At 46.2% G+C, this 26929-nt stretch overlaps 1 protein-coding gene across 4 annotated transcripts in view; it reads right to left on the bottom strand.

Moving 5' to 3' along the window:
- The window catches only part of SNX17 (sorting nexin 17), a 225263-nt gene that overhangs the window by 75983 nt on the left and 122351 nt on the right, over nucleotides 1–26929 (bottom strand). For all 4 annotated transcript variants that reach the window (XM_078650105.1, XM_078650103.1, XM_078650104.1 and 1 more), the window contains exons 4-5: nucleotides 23199–23263; nucleotides 9030–9140 (exon numbers count right to left, since the gene is read on the bottom strand). In XM_078650105.1, the coding sequence (XP_078506231.1) occupies nucleotides 9030–9140; nucleotides 23199–23263 (176 nt within the window). The remainder of the gene's footprint in view (nucleotides 1–9029; nucleotides 9141–23198; nucleotides 23264–26929) is intronic.

The raw sequence follows: 26929 nt of genomic DNA, 5'->3' as shown, positions 1-26929 counted from the left end.
TTACCCCCTAAAGATCTATGCGTCCTAGAAGGGTGATATCTCACCAGCCACATCTTAAAACAAGGGTAGGTGCAGCACCCTCGTCTGCAGCACCTTGGGGGCCAGGGTAGGTGCAACACCCCAACTTGCAGCACCTTGGGTGCCAGGGTAGGCGCAGAACCCTCGCCTACTGCGCCTTGGGGGCCAGGGTAGGCGCAGCACCCCCGCCTCCTGCGCCTTGGAGGTCAGGGTAGGTGCAGCACCCCGCCTCCAGCGCCTTGGGGGCCAGGGTAGGCGCTGCAGAGCAATGAAGGACAGATTGGGGCGTGCTGAGGGAGGGCCGGTGTTGGGGAGGGAGAGGCTATGGTGGGGAGAAGTGACGGGGAGGCTGGTTGAGGATGTGGGAGGAGAGCGCATTCCTCGTCTAGACCTGGAAAGAGCCGAGGTCCTGCCGAGGCAGACAGACTGCACACACCATACCTTGCACACACGCTGACTCTTGCTGACACACACAACTTTGAGACACACACAACTTGCACACAGGTGACACACCCACCACTTAATCACACACCCATACTTACACAAGCTAACTTATGCTTGCACATACATACACACCGACATGCTCATGCATGCACCCACAACTTCACACACACTGACTCATGCTTACACATACGGTGACACACCCACATTTTACCCACACACTGACTCATGCAGGGCTCTGAAACTACTTACTGCTCTACGTGCTAACACTATGAAATAATGAAAGCAGCGATCAATATAACAGCAGCACTGTCCATAGGTGGAAGCACAAGGAAAACTCGATAGCCAATTATAAATCAGCGCCAGCATTGCTGAACAATTAAACGTGAAATAAAATACAATTGTATGTGTTAAGTAAGAGCAGCAGCCAGGACGAGTTTGTGCTCTGCTCACAAGAGGCGCCAAACTATTTTCCAGCTCCTGTTCGTTTAAAAGAAAAGCACGATGGTTTTGGACCGGACCCCACGCCGCATTTTATAATCACACCAGCCATTATTTGCCAAAGCAGGTGCTCGCTCCGGGCAGGCACGCGCAAGGAGATGTCAACAACGGAAAAAATATAAAAGAAAACAAACACATGGGGCTTCATACAAGTTATCAAGGTGACAGAGGCCAACTCTCTCGCACTCCCCTTCCAGAACATTTTATGCATTCCATGGTAAAGTCAATGAACACTGCCTTAGAGGTGGGCATGTCGTTAGCAGCTTAGTGGGTTGCAGTGTCTTAGTCATCTGGTTCATACGGCAAGCATAATGCAACAATGACCCTCCACTTAGCAATCTACTGTGGTTTGGCCGTATTTAGTGTCCTCCATAAGTCCACACATGGGTCTATCCCCCCTGTGCTCTTTCTGTCGTCCACCAGTAAGTTATGCCTAGAAGTGGCCCAGCAGGTTGTGTTCAACCACTAGCTAAATGCTTTTAAGGTGTTTCAATACTGCCTTCCACAGATTCACCAGCACGTTTAGCATTGTGCAAACACTGCAAACCATAAAATCCTTTTCAAATTTGAATGTGGTGCAAACATTCTTCCACACAACATAATCCCCACCATAAACCTTAGGATCACACTGAACCTCAGGGACCCATTGGTTAGCCTGGGCGACACCCACAATCCTTCACGGCAGGACGGTCCGAACCTGGCGACACATACCACTGTGCCACAGTGCTTAGATGCTAGTAAACCGCCGAAAGGCACCGCACAGTCATTGTACTTAAAGCAAGTTACTTCTCCGAGAATAGGACGGCGGGGAGGTATCCTCCAAGCACCGTCTTGTTGGCACTCTAAAGATGTTGGCGACATTCACGTGAGTAAACAAAGTGACACACAATAAAATGCACCATTCATTCATCATCCACGAGCCAAGAACTCCTCATGCAGAGAGGCAAGAGATCTCCTTTCTAGGAACACGGTCTGTGAGAGTTTCGGCTCAGTAACCTCATCTGGAATGCTGACATGAAATTCCACCAGGATGAACATTTAACAAAACAAGCGATCGCAAAAGCGATCCTATTGTAAAAAAAAAAAGAAAAAAAAGCTGCACTTCAAGCAATCGCGAAAGCGATCCAATTGAAAAAAAACCGCCTGCGCTGCGTTAATTGAAGACATATGGCCTTAGGTGCGCGTAACAGACACCAACAGGCCATGGGCGGAGCTACGTGACCGCCCTTGGCGTATTGCGTGTTCTGTTAAAAAAGTACACGCACGCAAAGCCCAATGAAAATGGACCTAAGAAATGCACATGCACGGGCTGTGTGGCATTTCAAGGTCCATTTTCAAAACCCAGAGAAAAGGTCTCTGGCTGCGCGAACACTGCTGCGCAGTGTATCACTAGGCCGAGACCTAAAAAGTCACTACTCAAATATGTTTCAACTCTTTAGCACTCAGTCTTCCCACAAAAAGGTGTTCACCACGGTTTCCACCCTTGCCTTGGTTGACTGGGCTGTAACTGGAGCTTCCCTTCGCTTTGAGGCAGCATAGATGTCTTCGCTCTTCCTCTGGACTGCTGTTTGCCTAAGGTAGACCTAGTTGTTAAGGTCCGTAATGAGCCCATCGTGTTTGCCGTTCTCCATGCCATTCTTCATCTTTTCTAGAAATCGAATCCACCGGAGGGTCGAACAGATGCTCACCATCGACGAACATGTTAAGGAGATGCAGATGCACCTCTAGTCTTAAGCCTGAGACCCTCAAACCACAGTGAAACTGTAGCAGGATGTTGGAGTTCATTTGGCAGTATCAGCAGAATCCAATGCACAACTAAAATTGGCGTTTAAAATGATATTGACTTTTGCCACCAGTCCCAGGCCCCCTCTTACAATTAACTTCTGGGAGGTGTCTGACTAACTCCTCCATCTCCTGCCAGTATTGACAGTCATATCAGGAGAGTAGTCCAACCGACCTAGCAATGCTCCACTCTGTGTGCACCCAAAAAGCCACAAGCTTGCCAGCTGTTTCGATACGCTTACTCTCCTCATCGGGGTAAGGACATTTGCTGTGACGTTGGACCACCACTGAGTCAGAAGGAACCTGGCCTGGGTCTTAAGTTCGTGGTCGAGGTCTTAAGCATGCTGAGAACGACAACAGTTTCTTACTCTTCTCAGGCCTCTAAGTTAAGGGGGTTTTTCCAAGCCAACCTAGGGACAAGTTGGAGTGCACAGCTAGACAATGATTCAGATATAGGTTTTTCAAGGTCTCGCCGGTCGGGGCAGCTCGGATGGGAGTTGCTGTGCAATGGCCCATAACTGGAGGCTTGATTGGGGCCAAGGCAGCCTCTAGGGGATCGAAAGGTGTCAACCATGAGAGCAGAAAACAAGGGTCGGTGCCTTTTTAGGCAAGGCTCGGAGCGCGATGCCAGACTCTAAAGGGAGTGGTACTCAACCTCGACTAGTGGGCATTAGGAGGTTCGAACACCACGGGGTTGACTCATGGGAGCAGGAAGTGGAACAAGGGCTATGGTTGTGGTCTTTATCCAGGAACCGGTGCTCTGCCATCCACAAGCTCCTGTTCCTCGAACTCCAACTCAGAGGCATCAGAATATCAGACCGCTGGGCCCTGTTCCCCCTTCTGCCAGCTGAAGGCCCGATGGGTTTGCCTCTTTCCCTTCCGCTCGAACAGATGCCGTGTCTCCAGCGACCCTTGCTGCTGCATTTTATGGTGTGCCCAGGGACACGCACAACCGTGCCAGATGGTCTTTTTGCATCTAAACATTTTGCACACAGCTTCATTGTGTTAAGTTGACAAGCAAACGTTGCACATCCTAAGTTGATCACCTCAGGAGAATTTGGCAGAATTAGAAGGGTGTTCTCTTGGTAACTCCATCGCCCTTCACCCCACCTAAAGTCATACCCCAAATATGACTCAATTCCTTAAAGCGCCAGTCTCAATGCCACTCCGTGAGCTTTCTCAGCCACGGTCCAGCAAAGATCCATTGTTTCTAGCATCAAAGATTTCAATTTCCCTGCACTGAACATAGGCATTGTCTGTAGGATTGTTTACCTTTGCTGGGGTTGAAGTCCTGGTGGTTGGCACCGAAGCCGAAGATACATAGTCAGTACCAGAGATTGTAATCTAACATCCAAAGCAGAAAGGGGGAAAAAATATCTTAACTTGAGTGTTTGTCCTGGTGCTTTGGGAGCAGGGGGGTGGAGCTCACAACAGATCTAGTGACTCAAAAACAACTACAGAGTTTAGTATGCATGGACTAAAAAGCAGTTGCCAGATCCCTAAAGTGGTGACAATGCCAGTAAAGGAGAAAGAAGAGTGGAATACAAACTTTAAGCACAGTTTGTTTAACCTACAATCTTGACATGCAGGTATGCAAACAGTGTTCAGAGAATGTGCGATCAGAAGACCAAGAGGCAGCTTTAGGTTTGGCAGCGAATTTGATGTTCCATATTAACGCTATTGTTCCCCCATGCTTGCGCGTGAGTGGTGTATAGTGGACGCTTGCCTATAGCATAACGTTACTTATTGCACTTATCTATCAATCTCGCATTTGAGACGAGATTAACTAGACAGTTGGCCAAAAACAACAACAATTTCTATGGTCTTCCTAATTGAACTCAGAATTGTCCGTAAAGTACATGATGGCCCTTTGGTCATCTAGAGAACGTAAAACCCTTTCAGTAGAAGACTGAGGCTTTGGGGAAAATATGGTAAGTCAAGAGATTGATTTACACCAACACTACTCTGTCCTTGAGTACTTGTATCAAAGACTCTTCAATTGAAAGAATTTGAAGAGTACGGACTCTAAGGGAATCAGTAGCAACCAGGACTGGAACATGGAAAGGCTCAAAAGGCTCCCCAATTAACGACGAGTGAACTATATAAAAGTCCAGTCAGTCTTCTATATACACGTGCATGACTCTCCAATCTGCAACAGCAGGTTGGCCTCATGCAGAGTCATCATTTTGAAGTGGTTGGATTAAATATATCTGGAGAAATTGAAAATTGGGGAGAGTGATTTGCCCCCTTTGGTGATCAAGGATTTGAATGAAAAGTTACACCTCTTGACCTTCTTGCTGCACAGGCACTTTTTCTTTTGTGTCCTTCAGGAGAAAAGCTTTCACTTTGTGCAACAAGAGAGCAACATGCACCATGTTTGCAGCATGGGCTGCACTAAACCACATGCTCTGCACACTCCCGCTGCCTGTGGCTGGGCAATTTATTCTTCTTCGAAGAACTGCTTTGGGATTCAATGTGACTAGTGACACGTCTCCTGGCATCCACAGTGTACCAGGAAACAGGCTCCACCTCAGATTCTTTTCACCATTGGTTTCAGATGAATCTTCAGAGCTCATTTAGAAACTGCACACCGACAACTGTTTTGACACAGGAAGACGCGTAGCCAAAGAATGGCACCTCAGCATCAAGCACACTCTAAAAAGCAATTGTGCAGGAGAGCCTGTGGCTAGGCACACCTCTCCAGCTGCCCCAATTTAGGCTACCCTTCCCATGTACTCATTAAGGCATACTGCACACCGCAAATTCACATTGGCACACCTCCAACCACACTATCCAAACCTGGCTGGGGCAATGGATGCCAAATCGGTCTCCCTTTGCTGTGCTCAAAAGTGGCAAGGGGAGGGATTAATGTACTCCCTCACAGGCCTGGTCTTGCAGTACTGAGAACATCAGGGAGGGCATACTTCCTGTCTTGTTACAGAGTGAGTGTTGAGGAAAATCATATCTGGCAGCTTATAGCTACCACACTGTGTCCCCCTCAGAACCAAACTGTTGAAGTAGAAAAAGGGGATAAAAAGGTTCAAACCACCACCCTGCCCAATGTTGAGGGGACATATGTACATAAGTCATTCCCGTTCCCTAAGGGAGGGAGTTTAACTCTGCACCCACCCATCCTAAGGTAAGGGAGTATAAGGCATTATGGTGGTTCAGTGGTCCTGTGGTCAAGGTCCACCTGCCATGCTAAGAAACTGAGTAGACATCGAAAAGGACTAGGATGAAAATACTACCCCTCACAGCAAGGGGGAGAAAAGGTTGCCATCTCTCTTGAGAGAAAACACTTACTAATACTCCCTAGTGCTTGAGCAGCATGACACCACCCAATAGCAATGACAGGGGCAAAGGAACTACTTAGTATATGGACTAACGTCTTCTGCCCAATCAAAGGCTTTAGATAAGGGTTGGGGGGGGGGGGGGGGGGGGGGGCGATGTTGACCCCAAGTCTTATGTATATCTGAGCTGCAGAATTAATCTGTTGACGCTAGTAGTTATACGGCAGAGAACATGATTTGTCAAAGTTTTCAAATTCATTCCAAGATAGTCTGTTGTCTCTCCAGGTGATTGGAACAGAATTACTGGATCTTCGTGGCAAATAGTAAAACAATCTAAATGACCACCTTTGGATTGAGGCACAATACTTTACTTACACCACTGGTCAGGTGGTGTCCAGTGAAGAAAACACAATTTCTTTTTCTGCAATGATGAGTAAAAGAAAAGGTCTTCAGTCACTCATGATCCAGCGGCTGTTCCCTTCAGGTGCTTGAATTTCAAGACAATGAGAACTAAAAGGAAAATGTAAGACCTGTGAGTGCTTTAATCCCTTGTCTCATGAGGTCCACGTAGTAGAAGGTCAAAAAAGTCTTCAAGGAGAGGCCCATTAAGTACATATCTAACAAAACACCTGCTGTATTTCGGGGAACAGGTCAAACGCTCCAAGCAAACGTGCTTTCTAAATGAAACCTGCTGTACTTGCACAAACAAAAGACTCACCGGTCGACTTGACCTCCAGACGAAGCAAACTATAAAGGACGACTGGTGTTCATTGATAACAGCTGATTGTAAATCCTAACTTCTTGGCTCTCATCCAGAGTTTATGTAGGAAGAAACCCGCATACTTCACTCTTAACATAGCAACAGTAGGGATGTGACCTTGCGCTAGACAAAGTAGCTGTATCCAACTACCTTGGTAGATTGTGAGCTACAGAAATGCTAATATAGCCTTATAGCCTGCCGTAGAGGGCTACACCGGCTATTAAAATCTCCAGCGTTAAAGGCCCCGAGCCAAAGGCGAGGGTCTTTAACAAGGGAGAGGGACTTTAATAGCAGGTATAGCCCAGTTATGAAGGGCAATAAGGCTATTAGAACATTCTGCCACTAGAGGGCAGAATGTTCTAACAAAAAAAAACAAAGCCTTATGGGAGCGCGAGGGGATTGGAATCCCCTCAGGCTCCTTGAAGCCTTTGTTCACAGCCATAGCTGTGAACAAACAAACATTGGATGTTGGAGCTCCAGGCTTCTACCAGCCATTATAAGCCCGGAGCACGCCGTTGTTTTCAATGGAGCTCCAAACAATCCAATGTTCTAATTAACAATACTGTATTTTGTCACAACTCATGTTCCCGCTTGCATTAAACAGTTTTTGAACGTGCCAATCACTTAAACCGCAACATCAAAACACATCACTAGATGGACAAAGAAAAGAAGCCAACATTATAATCTACCCATTTGTGACCCAGAAGATTCGCTTGCAGAGATCCTGAAAACAAATCAGTTCTACACAGAGGCGGAACACACTGCGTTAAGTAGAAATCTGAAGTGATGTTAATGTATGGCCTTTTTTCAGGCTCGCATTGAAAGCACAGGAATGAAATATTGAAAAATATTTGGGCATTCTATTTCAAACTAAGAAGAAAGGCCACAAAAGAGGTAAATTAGTAGGATTATATTAAAAACTACGACTTAAAAAAAAAAAAGAAACTACATTTTTGGTGGAGGGGATTTGTTATATATGCTGTCCAACACCACTATAATTACATGTTTACGTCTCCCTCCTCATGATAGCCTTATTTCTGTAATATGGTCTCAACCAGAACCTACACACACCACACTGTACTTAGTGCAAAACCATGTATTATTTTTACTGTGTAAAATGGTCTACATGCAGTGTTTATGGTATGTAAATGGCGCCACACGCTACTTAACCCCTTCACTGCGGTGGCTATTCCGCCGCAGCGCTAAGGGGGCTGGGCAGCGGCGCGGCGGTCCCGTGCTCGTGACAGAACCGCTCAGTCACGGCACACGGGTGAGCTGTGCTTGTGACGGAACGGTTCCGTCACAGCCCCGCCCGCTCAATAGAACGCGCCACGCAGGCGCGGGGTCGTGACAGAACCATTCCGTCACCAGCACAGCCCACCCGAGGCTCGTGACGGAACGGTTCCGTCACGAACATGGGAGGGGTTAAGCATCCACCAGTGACACAGTTAAAGTTAGGGAACAGTTGGAGTTACATTCAGGATTAGGATTAGAGGTTGGGTCAAGTTTTGTGGTTTTAGGGTAAATTATAGGCTTTCATATAGGGTTAAATATATCGCGACTGGTAGGGCTGGTCTTATAATTAGGACAAGGAGTAATATTAAGCTTTGGATTCGTGTGTGTAAATGTTACAGCGAGTGGTAGGGTTATGATTAGAGTTCATGTATAGAGCTTGTAGTAGTGTGGATATAGTGGCTAATTATTTCACTATATAATACTACGTCAATGGAGTTGCTTCTATGCACTGGAGCGGTAATGTAATGGTACTCAGGCATAGTAAACACAACTACGTAAATATTCTCTATGTGCAGTACTCCCAGTATGTAAATACACTACATCTGATGTCCTCAATATGTAAGTATGTTCTGAGTGAGTTCATTGCCTTCTTCAGATCATTACCAATCTTCAGTGTACCACCGTTACAAATGTCCTGACTGTGCTCTTATCACCACATTGATGCTACAAAATAACACTTAGATATGTTCATGGTGGTCCCGCTGCAAAAATATATGCTCTGTAAAGCAACCATCTGCTCCTCTGCGCTAGGTCTGCACTGCGTTAATACACCCAATCGCTTGTAAAAATCCAGCCTTCGAAATATGCTTTGGATGAATCCAGTCAAGTAAGAGCTTCTGAAGCCTACATTCAGAGGACAGCACTACATCTGTGACGGCCTGCTTCATCTATGGTAGGAAGTCACCTTTATTGCAGAGCTTCCAGATACATTGTTCACCTACCTCCAGTACTTCTTCTGTCTGGTCAGATGTAAGTATTGTGACTTTAACTTTTTGTTCATTTGAAAGTGATACCTCCAACTGCACCTCTCCAACTGGGATTTGCTGCGTCTCCTGTGGGTACAAGAAAGGTACTTAGGAATCCTACTGTCAAGACCAAACATAAATGAAAATGTGTAGAGGATGACTGTAGCAATGGCATGCTTGCATGCATACAACTCCACCCAAGCAGCACCTCAGACTTTTTTGCCAGAAAAAAAAGAGGAAACCAATTACTTGCTTGTACCGACTGCTCTCAGAACCTTGTGGTGTAGGCACTATCCCACTTTTTAATTCACCCTTGTACAAAATAAAATAAAAAGAGCCGTCTCTTTTTACAGTATGAAATAAAACTTGAATTGCATTCATTTAAATCATTGAACTCAGTTTTATTTTAAACTGCATGTCCTCAATCTTCTGCTCTAAAAGAAAAGGCTGCTTACCTCCAGTAATGCTGTTTCTGTTCGAGACTATCTAACCGCAGATCCCCACCTTAGAATATTCCCCAGATGTCAGACTGGATCTGGAAAATCGTGAGCAGTTCCTCTACATGCCGGTAAGTAGTGATATCTATCAGCTCAGCGTTGGGCGTGTTAAAGTGATGTGCGCAGTGCTATCAGTTTCTTTCATGACTATTTCCGTGCCAAAAGCGTAGACCTACGTTAGACTCTGTATGTAACCAGTGAGAATACAATCGGATGTTAGGGTGAAGGGCACTTTTTGCAGAAAGAGGAGGATGGAAGGGTCTGTGAGGAATCTGAGGTTTGAAAGAGTCTCTATCAGAAAAAGCATTGAAGAAGGTAAATGAGTTGTAGTTCTAATAGAGAATTCTAACCGAAGGTTACCCACCTTAGAATAGGTACCCAAGCAATAACTCCCCTGAGGTGGGTCTGCGAATGGCTCAAACCAAGAAGTCCGGACTGGGCAAGCAAAACGCCTAGCCCAATGGACCTGGCCGTCCAAACAATAGTGCTTCATGAAAGTGTGGAGTGACACCCATGTGGCAGCTTGGGAAAAATACCGGACAGGCACCCCGCATGCTAAAGCACTAGTAGCGGCTTTGGCCCTGGTGGAATGGCTATGCTAGCCCCCTGAATGCTGATGTTTAGCTAATGGGTACCAGATTTTTATACAGAGTACAATCCATCGAGAGAAGGTCCGTTTCTGCACCGCCTTGCCCCTTTTTCGCTCAAATGAAGAGCTGATTATCTACCTGATACTCTTTGTGCAATCGATGTAGAAAGAAAGCTCTACTTGGGTCTAGGTAGTGGAGTCTCTCTCCTCGTTAGCATGTTGTTCTGGCCGATATGATAGGAAGTGACAACCTCCAACAGAAAAAAGCATGTGTTTGAAAGAACAGTTTGTGTAAAAGCTGGTGTACGGAGGGTTAACTACAAGAGGGTCAAGTCAGAAGTCTGAGCAGACAACTATGCAGAGGCTTAAATGATGAGCCCATGAGGAACGTCTCCACTAAATTAAGGTCCCCTTGGGGCATGATGAAGAGGTAATAGGGGGGACAATTGTTACAAGCCTCTAAGAAAACATGTCACAACGGGGCAGCATTAACAGGGAGGGCAGATACAGGGACAGCAAAAAGTAGATGTGCCCAAAAGGTAACCTTTAACGATGCCAATGGCAAGTCTGTAGTGGGCTAGGGATTGTACAAACAGCAAAACTCTGACAAGGAGGCCGAAAGTGGGCCAACATGTTGGAACACCAAACCACAAATCTTTCACAATCTTTGTTAAGGGACGACTGGTTGTCAGAATAACATCGCAGATCTCAGGAGACTGAGCAAAAGCATTCAACTGTCGACGCTCTATCTCCACTCATGAACATTGAGTGTGCATAGGTTCTGGTGTGACAGAAGGTCCTCCAAAAGAGGCAGCCTGATCGTCGGAAAAATGCTCGAGCTCAGGATATCAAACTCTCCTTGCCCAGCCTGCAGCCACTAGATTAACTTGAGCCTGGTCGGTCCCGATCTTCATGAGAATTCTGGGCAAAGGCGTACAGGAGTCCTGAGTTCTAATCTAAAAGGAATGAGACAGCAGGCGAGATCCGCTTTACAAACTCCAACGTGCAGCAGAGCTGACATGACGCATTCTCAGATGTGGCAAATAGATCGAGCCAACGTTTCACACCTTTCTCAGAAGGGACCTTGCGCCACCTCTGGTAGTAGACGTCATTCATGTTACTCAAGAAATTAGCAGCTCAGTTTGTGCACACTGAAGTTCAGAGATCCCGCTAGGTGCTGCGCGACTTGGAAGACGTCCTGTCATTCCAGCCAGGTCCAAAGTCACAGGGCCTCCTGGCACAGAGTCCACAACCCCACTCCACCCAGTTTGTTGTAATACCATAAGGTGGTAGACTGGTCTGTGAACACCTGAAACAGCCTTCCTATGATGGATGGGAGGAAGACTTTCAGAGGCACGCAGATCTTCCTCTACTCGAGAAGACTAATGTGTAGCTGGGACTACACTGAACACCAGAGTCCTCTGATTTCCACCTCTCCCAAGTGGCCACCCCGACCCAGAAGCAAAGCATCGGTCATCACCATCAGTTCCGGAAGGGACAGGAGTTTGACGTTGGTCCAATCACAGTTTGTTAGACACTTCTGCAAAGTAGCTGGAATAGCAACCACCTCCTACTTCTGGCGCGGTCACCTTCTCGATTGTTCCTTTGGCCAACAGAACCTGCACATCCTGATGGAGAAAGAAGAGATGGCCCTCCATTAGCTATTCTGGGGATGGTTGCAAAGTCAGACGGGGTTCCACAAAAGGAAAAGCGTAACCCCTTCGAACACTCTGAAGCACCCACTTTTCTGAAGTTATCCTCTGCCATTTGGACAGATGCTGTTTGATTCTGCCATCAACAGCATGAAAGTGCAATGCTGTGTTTATATGCTGCGGTAGCCAGAGGGGCCGGGCATTTGACAAGCTGGTGTTGGTCCCCATGTCCTCTGTGGGAGCTGTGTCCACATCCAAAATTACTGGGAAGCCTTGGAAGTATGGCTGGCGCTGCTGCTGGGAACCTTTACCATAACCACAGAAAAGGCAAAAGGAGGAGTGCAGCGGGGGCAATGCCAGGGAAAAACATTAAGATCTGATGGTAGCCTGATTCTCCGTTGAGGGCGCAGGGCTGAATCGACCGTATCACTGAACAGGCGAGTGTCATAGAAGAAGAGCATGCCCATCAATGCCGACTGGACATCCCACGAGAAACCAGTTGACAGGAGCCAGGAATGGCAGTGTAGTGCCACTGTGGAGGCGATAGTCCTGCAGAGTGAATCAGTGATGTTCAACCCACACCGGATGGAGAATTTAGCTGCATGGATGCTATCAGTAATGGCTGGTTCAGTATGACTCTGGCCTCGTCCAAGACTATGGGTAGCACTTGCATGCCCGTGCTGCACAAGGTATGGGAGTATCGGCCCAAAAGGCATACAGTGACCCCGGATTGACTTGCTAGGTTGGTAGAAATAAAGATTCTCATTGCAAGAGTGTCCAGCCTTTTGGGTTTTCTGTCTTGGGGAGTGGTAGGGAACACACTGGGATGAAGTTTGGTGGTCGAGCCCTGCACCACCAAGCCCTCGGGTGTTGGGTGCTGGGTGAGGAAAGGCAGGTCCCCAGGAGTGTGGCGGTGGTGGCAGTCAATCATCCTGTGAACTGGAATACTTGTGCAGGGCTTGGACCCAAGTCCCCAGGAGAGTGTCCATGAAGGCAACAAAGAAGGATAGCAGGGGCTCAGAAGAGAACAGCCGTGGCTTAAGCATCTCTGTTAAGACGTTGCTCTCAACCTGGATGGAGAGAAGCTGCAGGTCAAGGACCTCCACTGCCATCTGCCATCCTCACCCCATAGCGAAGGGCATGCTTTCCTCCATAGCAGGAGAAGAGAACAGGCCAGCATCTGGAGTTCTATCCAGTCCACTGGCAACTCCCAGCTCCTCGTACCAGTTGTTGTCTTGGTAGGTATGGGCCAACTCGTCAGAGGGGTCAAAGATCTGGTAGGAACAGTAATTGCACCACCACCAAAGTCTAATTCCGCACTAAGCCTGTCAAAGGTCATGGGCAGCATGTCCAAGCCAGATGGTTTATGTGGGCCAGGTTGCGCTGGGCTTAACATAGAGCAGCACAGATCCACGTTGTCAGTTGGCACTGGTGGCGTCAGGTTCAGGAGGCCACACTCTAGCGTGGGCCTAGTCACTAGGATTTTGGAGGTGGATCAAGAGGACCCAGCTGGCGTTGGGAGCAGGCTCGTCAGCAGTACCCCAGTTGAGACACCTTTCTACTCTGTGGTGATTGAAGGCGTGCCAGAGAAAGCCAGGGGCCAAAAAATGAAGTGCATTGCAATATATACCTCGTTAAGTTGGGCAAGAGTCGCTCTGGGGAAGTCAGGGAGGCGCAGATGAGACGTATTACAGCCTCACACCTTTGGGTAAGCGATCGACCCCATTAGGTTTTAATGTTCTGTTGGTATATCACTACAACTGGGTAATCCTTCCACCCCTTTTTATTCTACATAGGGTTATCTTCTACCCTTGGTTGCCCTTTATGGTTTGTCCTGATGAAGACTCGCATGGTCCAGGTTTAACTCACCGGATGACCTTAAGTCGAGTCGAAACGTCGACGATACTAATTCTACCTTGGACCCATCTCTGTTATTTATGAACAAGTGTACGCATTAACATGATTGATTGTATTTATTTGATTTAGATACTAGTTGCTATCAATTGCTGTGTGGGCCAGGTTGTATGCGTACGGGAAATTGGAAGACCGTAATTACAATATAAAATTTGTGAATATTTTCTGTTTATTTTCTATGAATTTCCTTTTCTTCTTGATTCACTGCACACTTCTTTAATCACTTACTTTTGTGCACGCTCTTTTGGGCAACCTCTGTCATTTTAATAGTATTGAAAACTTTGTGAAATATCAACCATGTGATAGAGACAATGAATTAAACATTGTTTTCTCCCCTGTTTTGACACTTTTGTTGTAGTGATATTGTTTGTTTCTGAGTAACTTTGCTCATCTATGGTTTGGAGCTTATCTGTGAGGAACGCCAATGAATATCTAAATGTTGCAATATGAACTGATTGAATCAGTGTATTAAGTATTAGGTTCTGGACCATTGTTTATCCTTATCGCTAAGAGATGAAGGACTTGTTCCCTGATCGCCATCGAATGCATCGATAGACAGTCGGTACAGGCCTTTGATTCGTCGTCTGACTCACGACACACCAAGAGGGGCGGTCAGCAACCGAAATCGGTCTATGGCACTCCTCAATGGTTTGGTAGGGGACATGTTCCTGGCACACTGGGAGCAAGTTGCTCAAAACGTTGACAAGAAGTCAAAAAAAGATGGTCAAAACATGATTTCGGGAGCTCTCCAGTTCGGTGCTGTTGGCATGGAAGCAATAAGAACTGATGTCAGTGCACTGGGGTGGCTTGTACAGAGGTACAGTGCATGTCACTTTCAATGCATACAATACCGGCATGTGAGACTACTGTAGTGTGCAGTGTAATTGTGTGCAGGTAGTCCGGTGCAGAAAGGTCTATGCAAGGACAGGTCTGACCTGGAGTAGTGGGCATATATAAATCGCTCAGTAATATTTACTGGAAAATACATAGTGCTTTCACTGTATTGTATACATAAGTGAAATGTGGCTTAAAGTGCAATTTACCTTCACTTAAGCCTATACATTCCACCAATGTGTCAAACTGGGAAAACATGCATGATTTGGCAGGTTTCATTAACATACATATACATCTTAAGGGACATGAAGAATTGTCCTATTTATCTGGCTCAGCTCATAATCAGATTCCAGGCCTTTGCCCCACCCGCTGGGCCACGTTAATTACTCAGCTACCCAGAGAATACAAAGGCTTCTTCACACAAAAAGAGCAATTATCAGCAATTAACCCAATTCCTGGGAGGGAAGGACTGGGTAGGAAAACCACTGTGCTTGGGTCACCCAGGCTTACTGAACAAAGGAGAAAACCAAGACATCGAGAATCAGCACACGAGGGGCTCCGCTTTAAAGTTTTGGTGGGAAAGCAACTAGCAGTAACGTCGGCATGGGGTGGAGCCGAGACCCTCTGAGGCGCTCTAACACAGAAAACTTGACGGCGCCATATTGCATTGCCCTAGAGAGTCAAGTAAAGCTGGACTAAGGGCTTTGTTTGCAGCTGACCCCTCAGGACAAAGGGTCTACCAGAGTCAGTGATTCTAGACCCCTTATGCCTCCTAAGCACCAAATGGGGAAAGAGGTGGACCCTACTGCCACTAAAGTATTCTGTAAGATGGCCAGAAGGCTGTAGGGCATCCGCGGTCCGTGCAGGTAACAGTGATGGGGCACTGTAAGAGGAGATTCCGAGGGACGATTCCAAGAGAACATTTTTTAAATTGTCCATCTGCATCGTAACTTGGAATCCCCGCTTACACAGCTTCACCGCTGCTACCTGCATGGACCGCGGCTGCTGTGGGACATGGAAGTGCGGGTTGGACTTCTGCTGGCTAGTAGCGGAGGAGCTGCGCCAGTAGGAGAGAGCACATGAATCCAGGATGAGAAGAAGGCTGGTGCAGTGAGCCGCTATATACAGCTCAGAGCAAAGTGCACAGTTATAGAGACCAGGAGTCGAGCGCTCACCACCAGAAGCAAAGCGAGGCAAAGATAGGGAAAAACCAGTCCAGCTGCACCCAAGATATTCACTTCAAAAGATTTGACTTTTGACTTAAGAAAGTAAGACTAGATTGTGTGGAGCTCCGCCGACATTTCAATAAGACCATTGGGGTGAGCCAGGGCCCAGCAGACAATGCACATCAATTTATGATTTTTCTGGTGAGAGGGGCATGAACGGGCCCAACAACAATGTCCTGTAAAGCCTATTCCCGAGGACCAAAAAAAAAAAAAAAGAAAAGCAAAGACCTAGCAGTCCTTCTGCTCCCAGGTTGGCCAGAGTGCCGGGACCGACGTATGCCACCCTCACCAGTGCCGAATTATGGGGTTAGGCAGCAGTAACCCACCCACACCCCCATGGGCAGGGGAGGAGAAAGAATGTTATTCTCACTGTCCACAAAAACAGGAATGCTCGGGGAGGGAACCAAAGACATCCCCCCATCCCTGCTGCCTCTCAAGAAAGTGGAAGGCTGTGGGCGTCTCTGGTGGCACCTAGTTAAAAGTAAAAAACAACCTGTGGTGGAAGGTTGCAGAAGCCGCGGCATTGCTGGAGAAGTCACTGCTTATTCACTGCTCCCGGCCTGGAAGAGCTCCATGATGCCCTGCGAGGGCTTCTTCTGAATATGCTTGTGTCTTCTGTGGTGTTTCAAGACAGGCAGGGGCACCACTAATCTACTCTAAAAGTGCTGTGATGGAACTGCATGAGGTGCAGCAGACTGCCCGCCTTAACTCCTAAGAACTGACCCCAAGTCTCCTGGGGCCTAGCATCCATGACCCCGGGAGAGGCTAGTAATAATTTCAAGCACTCCCAGAGCTGGAACGGTTGGGCTCTGGGGTGAAGCACCCTTAGTGGTTGGTCCCATGAATGCTTTATGCGGCATGCCATGAGGCGGCCATCCACGGGTCTTCCTAGCTCTCATAAGCCTATCCCATCCTCGTAGCCAGTGTTACAAGGAAGAGACGTACAGGTAAATTATCAGGAGTCATCTTTATTCAGTCTCGACACCATCACAGGTTCCAGTCAGCTGGAGTCAGCTGTAGAATGTTCACACGTTCTAGCCTGGGCTGTACCAAGGGGTGGAAGGGCAGGGGGTGGCAAGAGGAATTACAACAGAAAGCTTCAAGAAAGACTCAAACACATGCTTGTTTTTAATTAAAATGCTTGACTGATTATTTTATCGATAAACAATGATTATACTGGATGCATTCCATTATGACGATTTATTCCATTGGTTTTAATGATGAAACATAACAAGTAACTACTGCTTTATAAACATCGCGCGCCCTCGACACCTCATCAGCCAGGCTAGCTTGAATCAAGTGGCAAACTGAGCAATTATTGTGTTTGCCCCAAGCTGGCAGGGTATGCCCAGACGTGGGTCCCGAGGCTCACTTTGCCACTGGATGCAAGCTAGCCTGGCTGATGAGGAGTGTTACCCCGAAACCGGTCCCAGGATGCTTGTTTCCGGTCCAGGGAAGTCCTGGCTTGGCACTTCGGGCTGGACTGTTCCCATGAAGACAGGGTCAAGACTGATGTGCATATGGCTGGGTCTGAACTGGGTTGGCATGGTGAGCAAAAGAACGATATGGATTCAAATCAGATCTGTGACTGGGGGCGATTGTTTGAAAATTGTCAGCGCTCCGTCCATCATCTTATTGGGTTTGATCAGAGTACTATCCCAGATGGTGCGGAAACTCACCCCATATTCATGTTCCTTTACTACCTTGGTAGTGCCCTCTTACACAAAATGTGACAGTAGAGAAGGAACATCCTTGTGCATTCACAACATTAAAGCTTCTGGATAAAGCAATATCTGCGTCATTCCAGGCATCTGCTATAAGTCGATTGTGGTACTCACTGCATATCGTCCTCTCTCTACTTCCCTTTTCTCTGAAATCTATTATTTCCTTCAAATCACAAATTTTAGATTATATTTGAAAATTGTAATTATCATTTAGATATGAAATCTGATACTACTGTAGCTGAATATTTGATTTAGCGGAATAACTGAGGTCTCTGTGTGCTGACAATGTCCCACACATCAGGCGGGTATACACAAGACACTTATCTTCTTTTAATTCCTTTCATCTGATTGAAACCAACAGGCCATGCCTATTGCGCATATACTTGCCCTTTATTGCAACAGAAACAAAATGAGAAACACATGAGTTCCTCTTGATTTAATCAAAAATATAAAGATATTGATATCAGAGGCCGGTGCACAGAATGTAGATGGCACTTCCCAACATAGTTTAAGCAGTAAATTATATTAAATGAAGCTTTTACTGTTTTTGCTTACACATTGTTCTGATTATTTGTATAATGCACCAGACTAGAGAAAATTGAACATCCGAAGTGATCTTGCGAAAAACTCGATATCAATATAAGATTCCAACCAGTTATTTCGCATCAAATTGTCCTTATATTTATTTAAGTCGAAAACTGCATGTATCGAGATTCAATATAGGGAAGTACGGCAATGCCCTCCGAGCAGTCACAAATGTAGTAAATGACACTAATGAGTATGGGCTTCCTATTACCAAGGGACCCAAAACTGCAGCTGTCAATCAGCTTATCACGCCACTGACTCGTTCGCTAAAACTGCCATAGCTTGTAAATTTGGTTCTCTGAAAGATCGGATTCTGTTAAAAATTCTCCCACTGGATTTTTCATGAGTTTTCAAGATCCTTTTAACATCACAGAGCTCTCCATCATGATATTGAGCCTCTGCAACTTAAGCAAGGGATTGTCAAACCTCTATTATTAAAACCCCACCCTTTTTCCTGAAGACCCAGCTAACTAAGGGGCCATCACACTTTAACCAGCAGCAACAAAGACCCTGACAGCACTGAGGTCTCTTGACTCTTGGACCATCTTGATTTATTTCTATTTTGGATGATGCCCAAGGACACGTTTGCTCGTGCAGAGGCACTGAGTCCGCTCTAGTTACAGATGATATTCGCATGGCTGCCAACTGTACCCAGGCAAGTGCCATTTATAGACCAGGTCAGATTGCTGCATTTAGGTATTGCAGGGAACCACATCAAGAAACTTCAGGTGGCGTAACATCGCGAGCCAAGGGCTGTTCTCCTTTCCTCTAGCATTACTCCAGCCTAGCTCGTCCATAAATGTTTTTTGGGATCTTCACCAAACTTTCCTAAAATGAATATGAAGAAATATCTACCCTAAACGAACCTTTATTTTCCCTGTAACAGTCTTCTCAGCACCCCTCCATCTAAAAAAGCCACCTCTGGAGGGAAAGCGTTCACATGCCTGGCCTCAGGCTTTGGAATGGTCTGCCTTTTGATCCGACCGAGCTCTTTGCATCTTCTCTTTACTAATAAACTCTTTCTTTTATGTAGCAGAGACCTTTGGATACAAAAGCGCTTTGTAAATCTGAAATACGACAAAGACAGTAGTTGCTCAGTACAATAGACACTTTGTAATCTAATCTTAACAATAATGAATTTATTGCCCTAACGGCTGCTGGCAGCTAAAGCCACCTGCCTCAACTGGATGATTCAGTTGTGTTCAACTACCGTGCCAAGTCAGTAGAGCAACCCTGCTGCAAAAAAGTTTTAAAAAAACAATTTGAAATGAAAGCAGGTAGCTGACTTACTTATGCAGATAGCAAGCAGAAACTAACTTAGAAATATGGGTAATGGACTCTGCTGGCAGTGTCCTACTCACCAAAGTTTAAGATGCGGCCATGAATATGGAGAATACAAAATGACAACATTCATAATGAAAATGTGCTTAATTTTATATTACAATGTGAAGACTTACAACAGGATCCGTAGAAGCGAGTGCTTTCAAGCAATTTGTTTCCGGTGCGGAGACAAATTGATATAGTCTCACCCCAAGAGAAACCTTCGAGATGTCTTTTTAAAAAAAACATTGTTTGATTTAGTTTTGTGGCGTTTATGTTTAACTTCTTGCTCAATATAAGTTTCCTCGTCGAATATAAACCGCAGCTGAAACGCTTCTGAATAAGGAGATTTGTGCTACTGAATGGCATTTCCACAAACTGCGATAGAAGTTACAGCCCCTTCATGGAGGGCTTGAAATGAATATGAAACTGATCAGAGTTTTAAAAAGGAATACTGTGGGCAACAAAGTGCAAATCCCATAGTATAGCCGGCCATTCCAGGTGGAGAGCAATCAAGTCACTAGAACAAAGAAAGCATAAAATAGCATGCAGATCTTGACTCTGCTTTGAAAGTCATTCAGCAGGTCTACACACTGCTAGGTAAGGTCATTCATTTAGTATACTCATCCCAGAAGCAGATTCCAAGAGACCAAAACTTTGTAAAAGGCGAAGAAAATAGCAAAGAAACGAAACCGGTCATTCAAGTATATGAAAAGTTGTCAGGTAGACCACCATCCAGAACATGGTGTGAATAGGGGTGAGTACAATTAAATATTAAAATCAACAGTCTTACCAAGAGATTTAAATTTTGAAACAAATAAATAAATGCATATGCAAGAGAAAGCAGCAGAGAAGGAATGCGATGGCAATTCTAAAATTATATGTTTTTACAGAGCACGTATGCTCCTACAAAGCCAATGATATGAGACGGTGGTGGATCTGAGATTTCAAAGTATTGTATGAAAATGTTTGTACAGAAACTTCCAGGTGACAGAAGGAAAAACAAATGAATACAAAAAAAGACCAAGACAGGCACAACACAGTATTAGTTCAGCGTTTGAAAAGGGTAGTACTGAATTCCAAATTCCTTGCAAAGTCCAGATATTGGGAGTAAAAGAAAACTAGCATTGGCATAGCCAATCGGTCTCGCTTTTGGAACCTTATAAGTATTTAGTTATGCAGCACAATATCCTTTGTGCAACAACATCAACTGTTGCACGGCTAAGCACTTATAAGGTCCCAAAGGCGAGATCTATTGGCTATGCTAATGCTTGTTTCAATTGTGGCTCTGTCAGGCATGGTGGTAGATGTGTTTGTGTATGTGGTGCCTGTGTTTATGCAAGATGATAGTTGAGCTGGTGTCTATTGTGGCTCTAATTGTATGTGATGATGCCTGCATCACCCCTGTTAGTAATGGACATTGGTTGAAATGAGATGCGCTTGAGAAATGATTCATTATTTTAGCAAATGAGTAGAATGATCTACGATTGTGTGACCACCCTTTTTGTACAGTGCGCAGTAGTGTAAAATTGTGCTTGTGTGATTGTATATCAGTTATTGTGTTGGTATTTGCTTTTGGATGTGTGTTTGTAGTGTGGTCGTTCAGACGATGTACTTTTGTTTTTGCTTGGAGCTATGGAGGTTGACATATTGGCTTATGGCTGTCCCTGTGCAGTGGTAGGATGGTGTTTGTTTTGGAGCCATATGACAGGTGTATAGACATATTGTTCACTGTTGCACTAGGACCATGGCTGATTGGTTGTGTGATTAGGTGTGTGGTGGTATTGTGTTTGTTGTGTGGACATGGAGGTGGTTGTGTTTACTTTGCAGATGACCCATATCTATTTATGCATGTATGTATTTTAGGTGTGCCCTAAAGACAGCTTTACTGTGTGTTGGCCTCATGTAATCATTAATAATAACCCCTCCCACGCTTATGATGGAACCGCTCCGTCACGCCCCTCGGGTGGGCTGTGCTGGTGACGGAGCGATTCCGTCACGGCCCGCTCGCCGCGCCTGCGCGGCGCTGATTTCGCACCTGCGCGTTCTATTGAGCGGGCGGGACCGTGACGGAACTGCTCCGTCACAAGCACAGCCCACCGAGGGGCGTGACGGAGCGGTTCCGTCATAAGCGTCGGAGCGCGCACGGCCCCCCCGCCCCTTAGCGCTGCGGCGGAATTGCCGCCGCAGTGAAAGGGTTAATAAACAAAAATATACATATATACATACAGAGGGGCTTTAGATCAGCCATCTTCATCCATATTTTTGTTCGACTGTCATTCCATTGCTTTCTAGCCATACAGTGAGAGAAAACAGATGAAAGCGAGGCTTGGCAAAAAATGCTGTGCGCGAGAGCAAATAGAAAGACGTGCTCAACAAGAGGCTCAGCAAAGCGTGCGTGAGCCAATCAAGTGACACGCCTCAGTGCACACCAACAGCCTCATCCCAAAAAACTTTGCATTTGGCCCACCGTAAATTCCAATTTCTCTAATTGCGCAAAGGGCAGACGTTGCGGTACAGGCAGCAACGATAATCCTCTGGTGGGAACTGCATTGCAAGGAATTTAAAGAGATCGCCGTGTAGCTAGCTGTACACTTGCAAGACAGCGAGAAAAGAATGGCAGCGTTTGTATGAAAGAAAGCTGCTGTTCCTCCAACCCACCCTCGGGCAGTGCAGCAGTTACAGCAGGAGGGTTTAGAGTACACCGTTGCTGCACCTATAACATAACAGATCCCTTTAAACATGCCTAAGCTCTGACGTGCAACGCGCCCGACGCAGCCTTCCCACTGCAGTGCCAGACCCTCAACCTGCCTACTGCCAACCCAGCAAGTATAACGATGTGCAAAAGTGAGACTTTATCAGTCGACACTTATCGGAAGACGACAACACCTTGAACGGATGGCAGGTCAATTTAAAATATTCCATTTCAGAATTTTAATATGGAAACATTTTTTTTTAAAGTCAACGAGCGAATGTCTATTCGGAGGACATTTAAAGCGGTCATTTGCAGCACGTACGCGCTTTACATGGTAGAAGAAACTTGTGGAGTTTGTAGCCCTTAATTCCGTTCTGATTGATTCCTGTAGCCTCTTTGGGTTGGAGGAGGATAGGTCGTAGTGTGGGGAGGTGGTGTGCGCACGAGATTGCACAGATGGATCAGGTTCATTTTGACGGGGATCATGTAATCCGGGAAAGTTCCTGCACGGCCGTTAAAGTGAAAGTGTGGCTGTGAGACGTGCTCTGTGGTGGGCGAGGGGGAGGGGCAGTTGTGAGAGGCGCTTAATTGCACATAACACAGGAAAGGCAGATGGCTGCACTCAAGCTTGTAGCCAGCCAGTAAACGCCTGGGTAGCACTTTTGAGATGCCCTTTACTAAAAGTCGAGCAGCAGCGCATGCGCTGTATAGGCTCGACCTAAAAAAGGGGGAGAGTGCAATAGTGTAAAAGTTTTCAAAGTGCCCTCAAATTATAGCCTTTCACATCAATCAAATCCAGCATAGTCAAACAAAGCACCTGTGGCACAAGGAAGACAAACAAGTGTAATCTTTCAGCTGTATAATGAAGAATCGGTGGGAAAGGAGATTGGGCATTGCAAGGTGAAATACTACAGTCAAATATTCTATCGCACACACCACAAACAGTAGCAGTTAGAACATGACAAGACGGCGCACACATAACACAGCCAGCCACATGCCAGAAAGCTGGAACAGACAGTTATCAGGTAAGAGAGCATGGAATAAAGTGATAAGAGAAGGCAGAAGGAAGCTTTCAAATGAAGACGGTATCAATGTCAGGAGGTACTTACCTGTTGGGCCTTTCGCAGGAAGCTGTTGAAGGTCTCACTGACTCCTAACAATGGCTCCTGGCGCACTGGGGAAGAAAACCAACAAATTCTGTCAAGCACAGTCTCCAAAAGAGCACACCTAAAAGAACATAGTGCATGATCTGGTCGCACATGCTCCGTACTAGTGCAATCAGGCTAAGAAGCACTAGCTGCAGCAAAGGCGTAAACCATCTCTCAGGTGGACATCAGAACTGACAAACCGAATACAGGAAAGAGCGAGTGCTCCACAACCAGGCAGCCCAGTCACGCAATGAACAAATACTGAAAAGATCATTTAACACTTTCCAACTGACCTATACAAATGTACTCTGGTGTGGGCTGTAAAAGAGTCCACTGAAATCATAGCCAAAATCAATAATAAGAGAAGCACAAAGACCAAGTTACTTACCTTCGGTAACGCTCTTTCTGGCAGATACTCAATCTAACCACAGGCTCGTCAACTTTAGAATATTCCCCATGCATCAGATTGCATCCGGATGTTTTCATAGCAGTGCTCCAGCGAGCCACTAGGTAGACTACTGCAGCTTTGTAATAGCCTCATTGCACAACGGAAGTGACGAAACAGAACCGCATACAAGTACCACCTCTGCATGGGGAAGTCAGTTTCTTGCTTGACATTCTCCAGGCCCTTGGATGTGAAGCACAAAAACAATCTGGTGTAGTAGTGTGCAGCTCTCTGATTTGAGAACTTTTCAGAAAACAATAGAAGACTGCTCAATCTGATGGGGAGATGGGAGGACAGTGAGGAATCTGCTGTCAACGTATTCACCAGAAAGAGCGCTACCAACTGTAACGTGTTCTTCTGATCGATGCTTCTAACCAGAGATTCCTGGCCTTCCAAATTGGAAGGACCGTGGATTGGGCTCAGACCGAAAAGGTGTGATGGGAGAAATACCCTCCCCATCGCCGGGGAGGTGGAGAGATGCACGCTGTAGGTGATCGGACGGAAATTGTTCCTCTTATCACATAGTGTGACCACGGTGACTTTCTGAAAACTCCCCCCTCCCATGTGGCAAGTTGTCCTTCTTGAAGGGTTAATGGACCCAGCCAGTGGAGAGTGAGTAGTGATCACACCCACCCAGTGGTACTGCCAACAAAGTTTGGTAAGATTGGAGCCCCCTTTTTTCTGGTCCGGACGAAAGCCATGTACCCATAGGGACAACTGGCAGAAACATGTTGACCTATCTTTTTAAATAATTTCACAGCGGTGACTGGATGATTGGATCCTTACTCACCGCACTCTCCATTTTAACCCCACACAGGCTCCCTTTTGAATAAAGGATTTATGGTTGTACTGTGATGGCCTTTTAATTTTCACTTTTTGGGCCCCCACTCACTTAGAAGTGCATCCCTGTTTCCGGGTGCATGCCCGCCCTCCACCAAACGCGGTTTCTGGAGGGCGAGGACTGGCAGATGATGAAGCATGACACCTGGTGGTGTGTGATGCCAGTCTATCACTTTTTGTGAGATGCCTCATTATCACTAGGCACCTCACTGCAAATTTAATTTGGTCTATAGCTGGGAGCGGTCTCTATTGTGTTCACTACAGAAGTACCCTATGCCCTGGTCGAATGAGCCCCTAGCCCATCGAGGGTGCTTCTTGCGCAGTGCGTAGCAAGTCTGAATACAGAGGACTATCCACTGTGACGGAGTCCTTTTCTTCATCACATTGCCTTTATTTGCTCCATGGAATCCAACAAAGAGCAGATCATCCTCCTGATTGTTTTTGGTGCAATCAATATAAAAGGTCAGTGCTCTCTTGGGATCCAGACGGAGTCTCTCCTCCTCCTTCATTAGATGAGGTAGAGCAAAGAACGTTGAAAGGGTGATGGATTGCCCAAGGTGAAACTGAGTCACACATTTTGGCAAGGCTGCCCAGGTTATTAAGACCAACTTATTGGGGGAAACAATGGTGTAGTGCAGTTGCTCAGATAGAAACTGGAGCTCACTCACACGACAAGCTGAAGTGAGAAACACTGTTTTGAGAGTGAGAAGGTGCATACAGCAGCTGTGCATGAGTTCAAAGGTGGAATGTCTAAGAAAAGTCTAGAACAAATTGAGATCCCACTGTGGTGGCATCATCAACCTTTTGGGAGGTAAAGTGTCAAAACTTTACTAAAACACATTACAACAGGTGAAATTCAAATAAGGACGACTGGCCTAGCAAATGCAAAAACCACCTTTAAGTGTGCTCGCTGCAAGACCTTGCTGGGCCAAGGACAAAATGAACCGCAATACAGTTTACATTTCGGCTTGTAGGGAGATCTACGTTGTGGACTCGACCACAGGCAACAAATCTGTCCCAGTGTCCAGTATAGATATAATAAAGTCTGGATGCAAGGATGACACGCACAACCTCCAGTGGCACATCGAACGCATTCAACGGTCACCACCAAATCTCTACGCATGTGCATACCCTAAACTGCTGCTGAGACGGAAGATCCTCCTGCAGAGGTAGCCTGATCAGAGGATAAACGCTCATTCACAGACATTTCAGGTACCATACACTCCTGTCCCAAACCAGAGGCATTACGATAGCTTGGGCCCAGTCGTTCCTGAGGATCTTTAGAACTCGAGGCAGAACAGACAATGGCAGAAAGACATACAAAAGTCTCGCGCTCTATTCTAGTGTGAATAAGTCTCCTAGAGAGAATACTTGGAAACTTCAATGCACAGAAGTGTTTACATTGTTTATTTGATGGTGACAAAAAGTTCCAGCCAGGGCTCTCACCATTGTTAGAAGATGCCCTGTGCCATCTTGGATGCAACCGCGATTTGTGATCCACCAGGCAAAGAGGACAAGCAGGATGCATGAGACCAACAGACCTAGAAGTGTCAGCTGCTCTCACTGAGATCCAAGAAAGAGGCTAAAACATTTGGATCATAGGCCTAGTGTCCTGGACTTTTTGCGCTGGAGGAAAGGCCCTGATCTGTTCCATGTCCAGAACAGCTTTTAGAAAAGGAAGCCTCTGCAAAGGAGTCGGTGTGACTTTGGCTCATTGCCCGAGAACTCAGACGCAAAGAGGTTTGCAGTAATCTGGAGGTGATCTACCACTGACTGTAGAGAACAAATCTTCAACAGTCAGTCATCGAGGGTGGGAAATCTGGTATCCTCAACTTCCAAAGATGGGCAGCGACCACTGACATTACTTCTGTGAACAGCTGAAGGGTGCCGCTAACACCGAAGGGGAGGAAGACAAATTGAAAATGCACCTGGCTGAACTTGAATCGCATGCAACATATGTGAGACTGCAGAATGGGGATGTGAAAGTACACATCCTATAGCTCCAAGGTGATCATCCAGTTACCCGGACCCAGGGCCGATAGAATTTGGACCACGTGAGCATTTTGAATTTTGTTCTTCCAAAGAAAGCAATTTAGAGGGCGATGGTACAAAATAGGATAAATGCCTCCATTCTTCTTTGGCACAAGGAAATAGAGTGAGCAGCAACCCGTCCTTGCTTCAGAGGCCGGCAGCCTTTGGCCAACAAATCTGGCATCTTTTGCAACAAGATGGATAGGTTCTCCTTCGAAAGCCACTCAATGTAGGGGAGACTTGGGGTGGCCTGAAAGGAATGGCAGGGCACTGCCTTGCTGGACCATCTGGAGAATCCATCTCTCGGAAATGACAACCGCCCACTATGGACGAAAATGTCTTATCTTGCCTCCCGCACGGTAGCTGTGTGCTGATA

This window comes from Lissotriton helveticus, chromosome 6 (genome assembly GCF_964261635.1).
Source record: "Lissotriton helveticus chromosome 6, aLisHel1.1, whole genome shotgun sequence".
NCBI lineage: Eukaryota > Metazoa > Chordata > Amphibia > Caudata > Salamandridae > Lissotriton > Lissotriton helveticus.
Note: the sequence above shows the minus strand (reverse complement) of the source record. Positions and strands in the feature narration are given on the sequence as shown.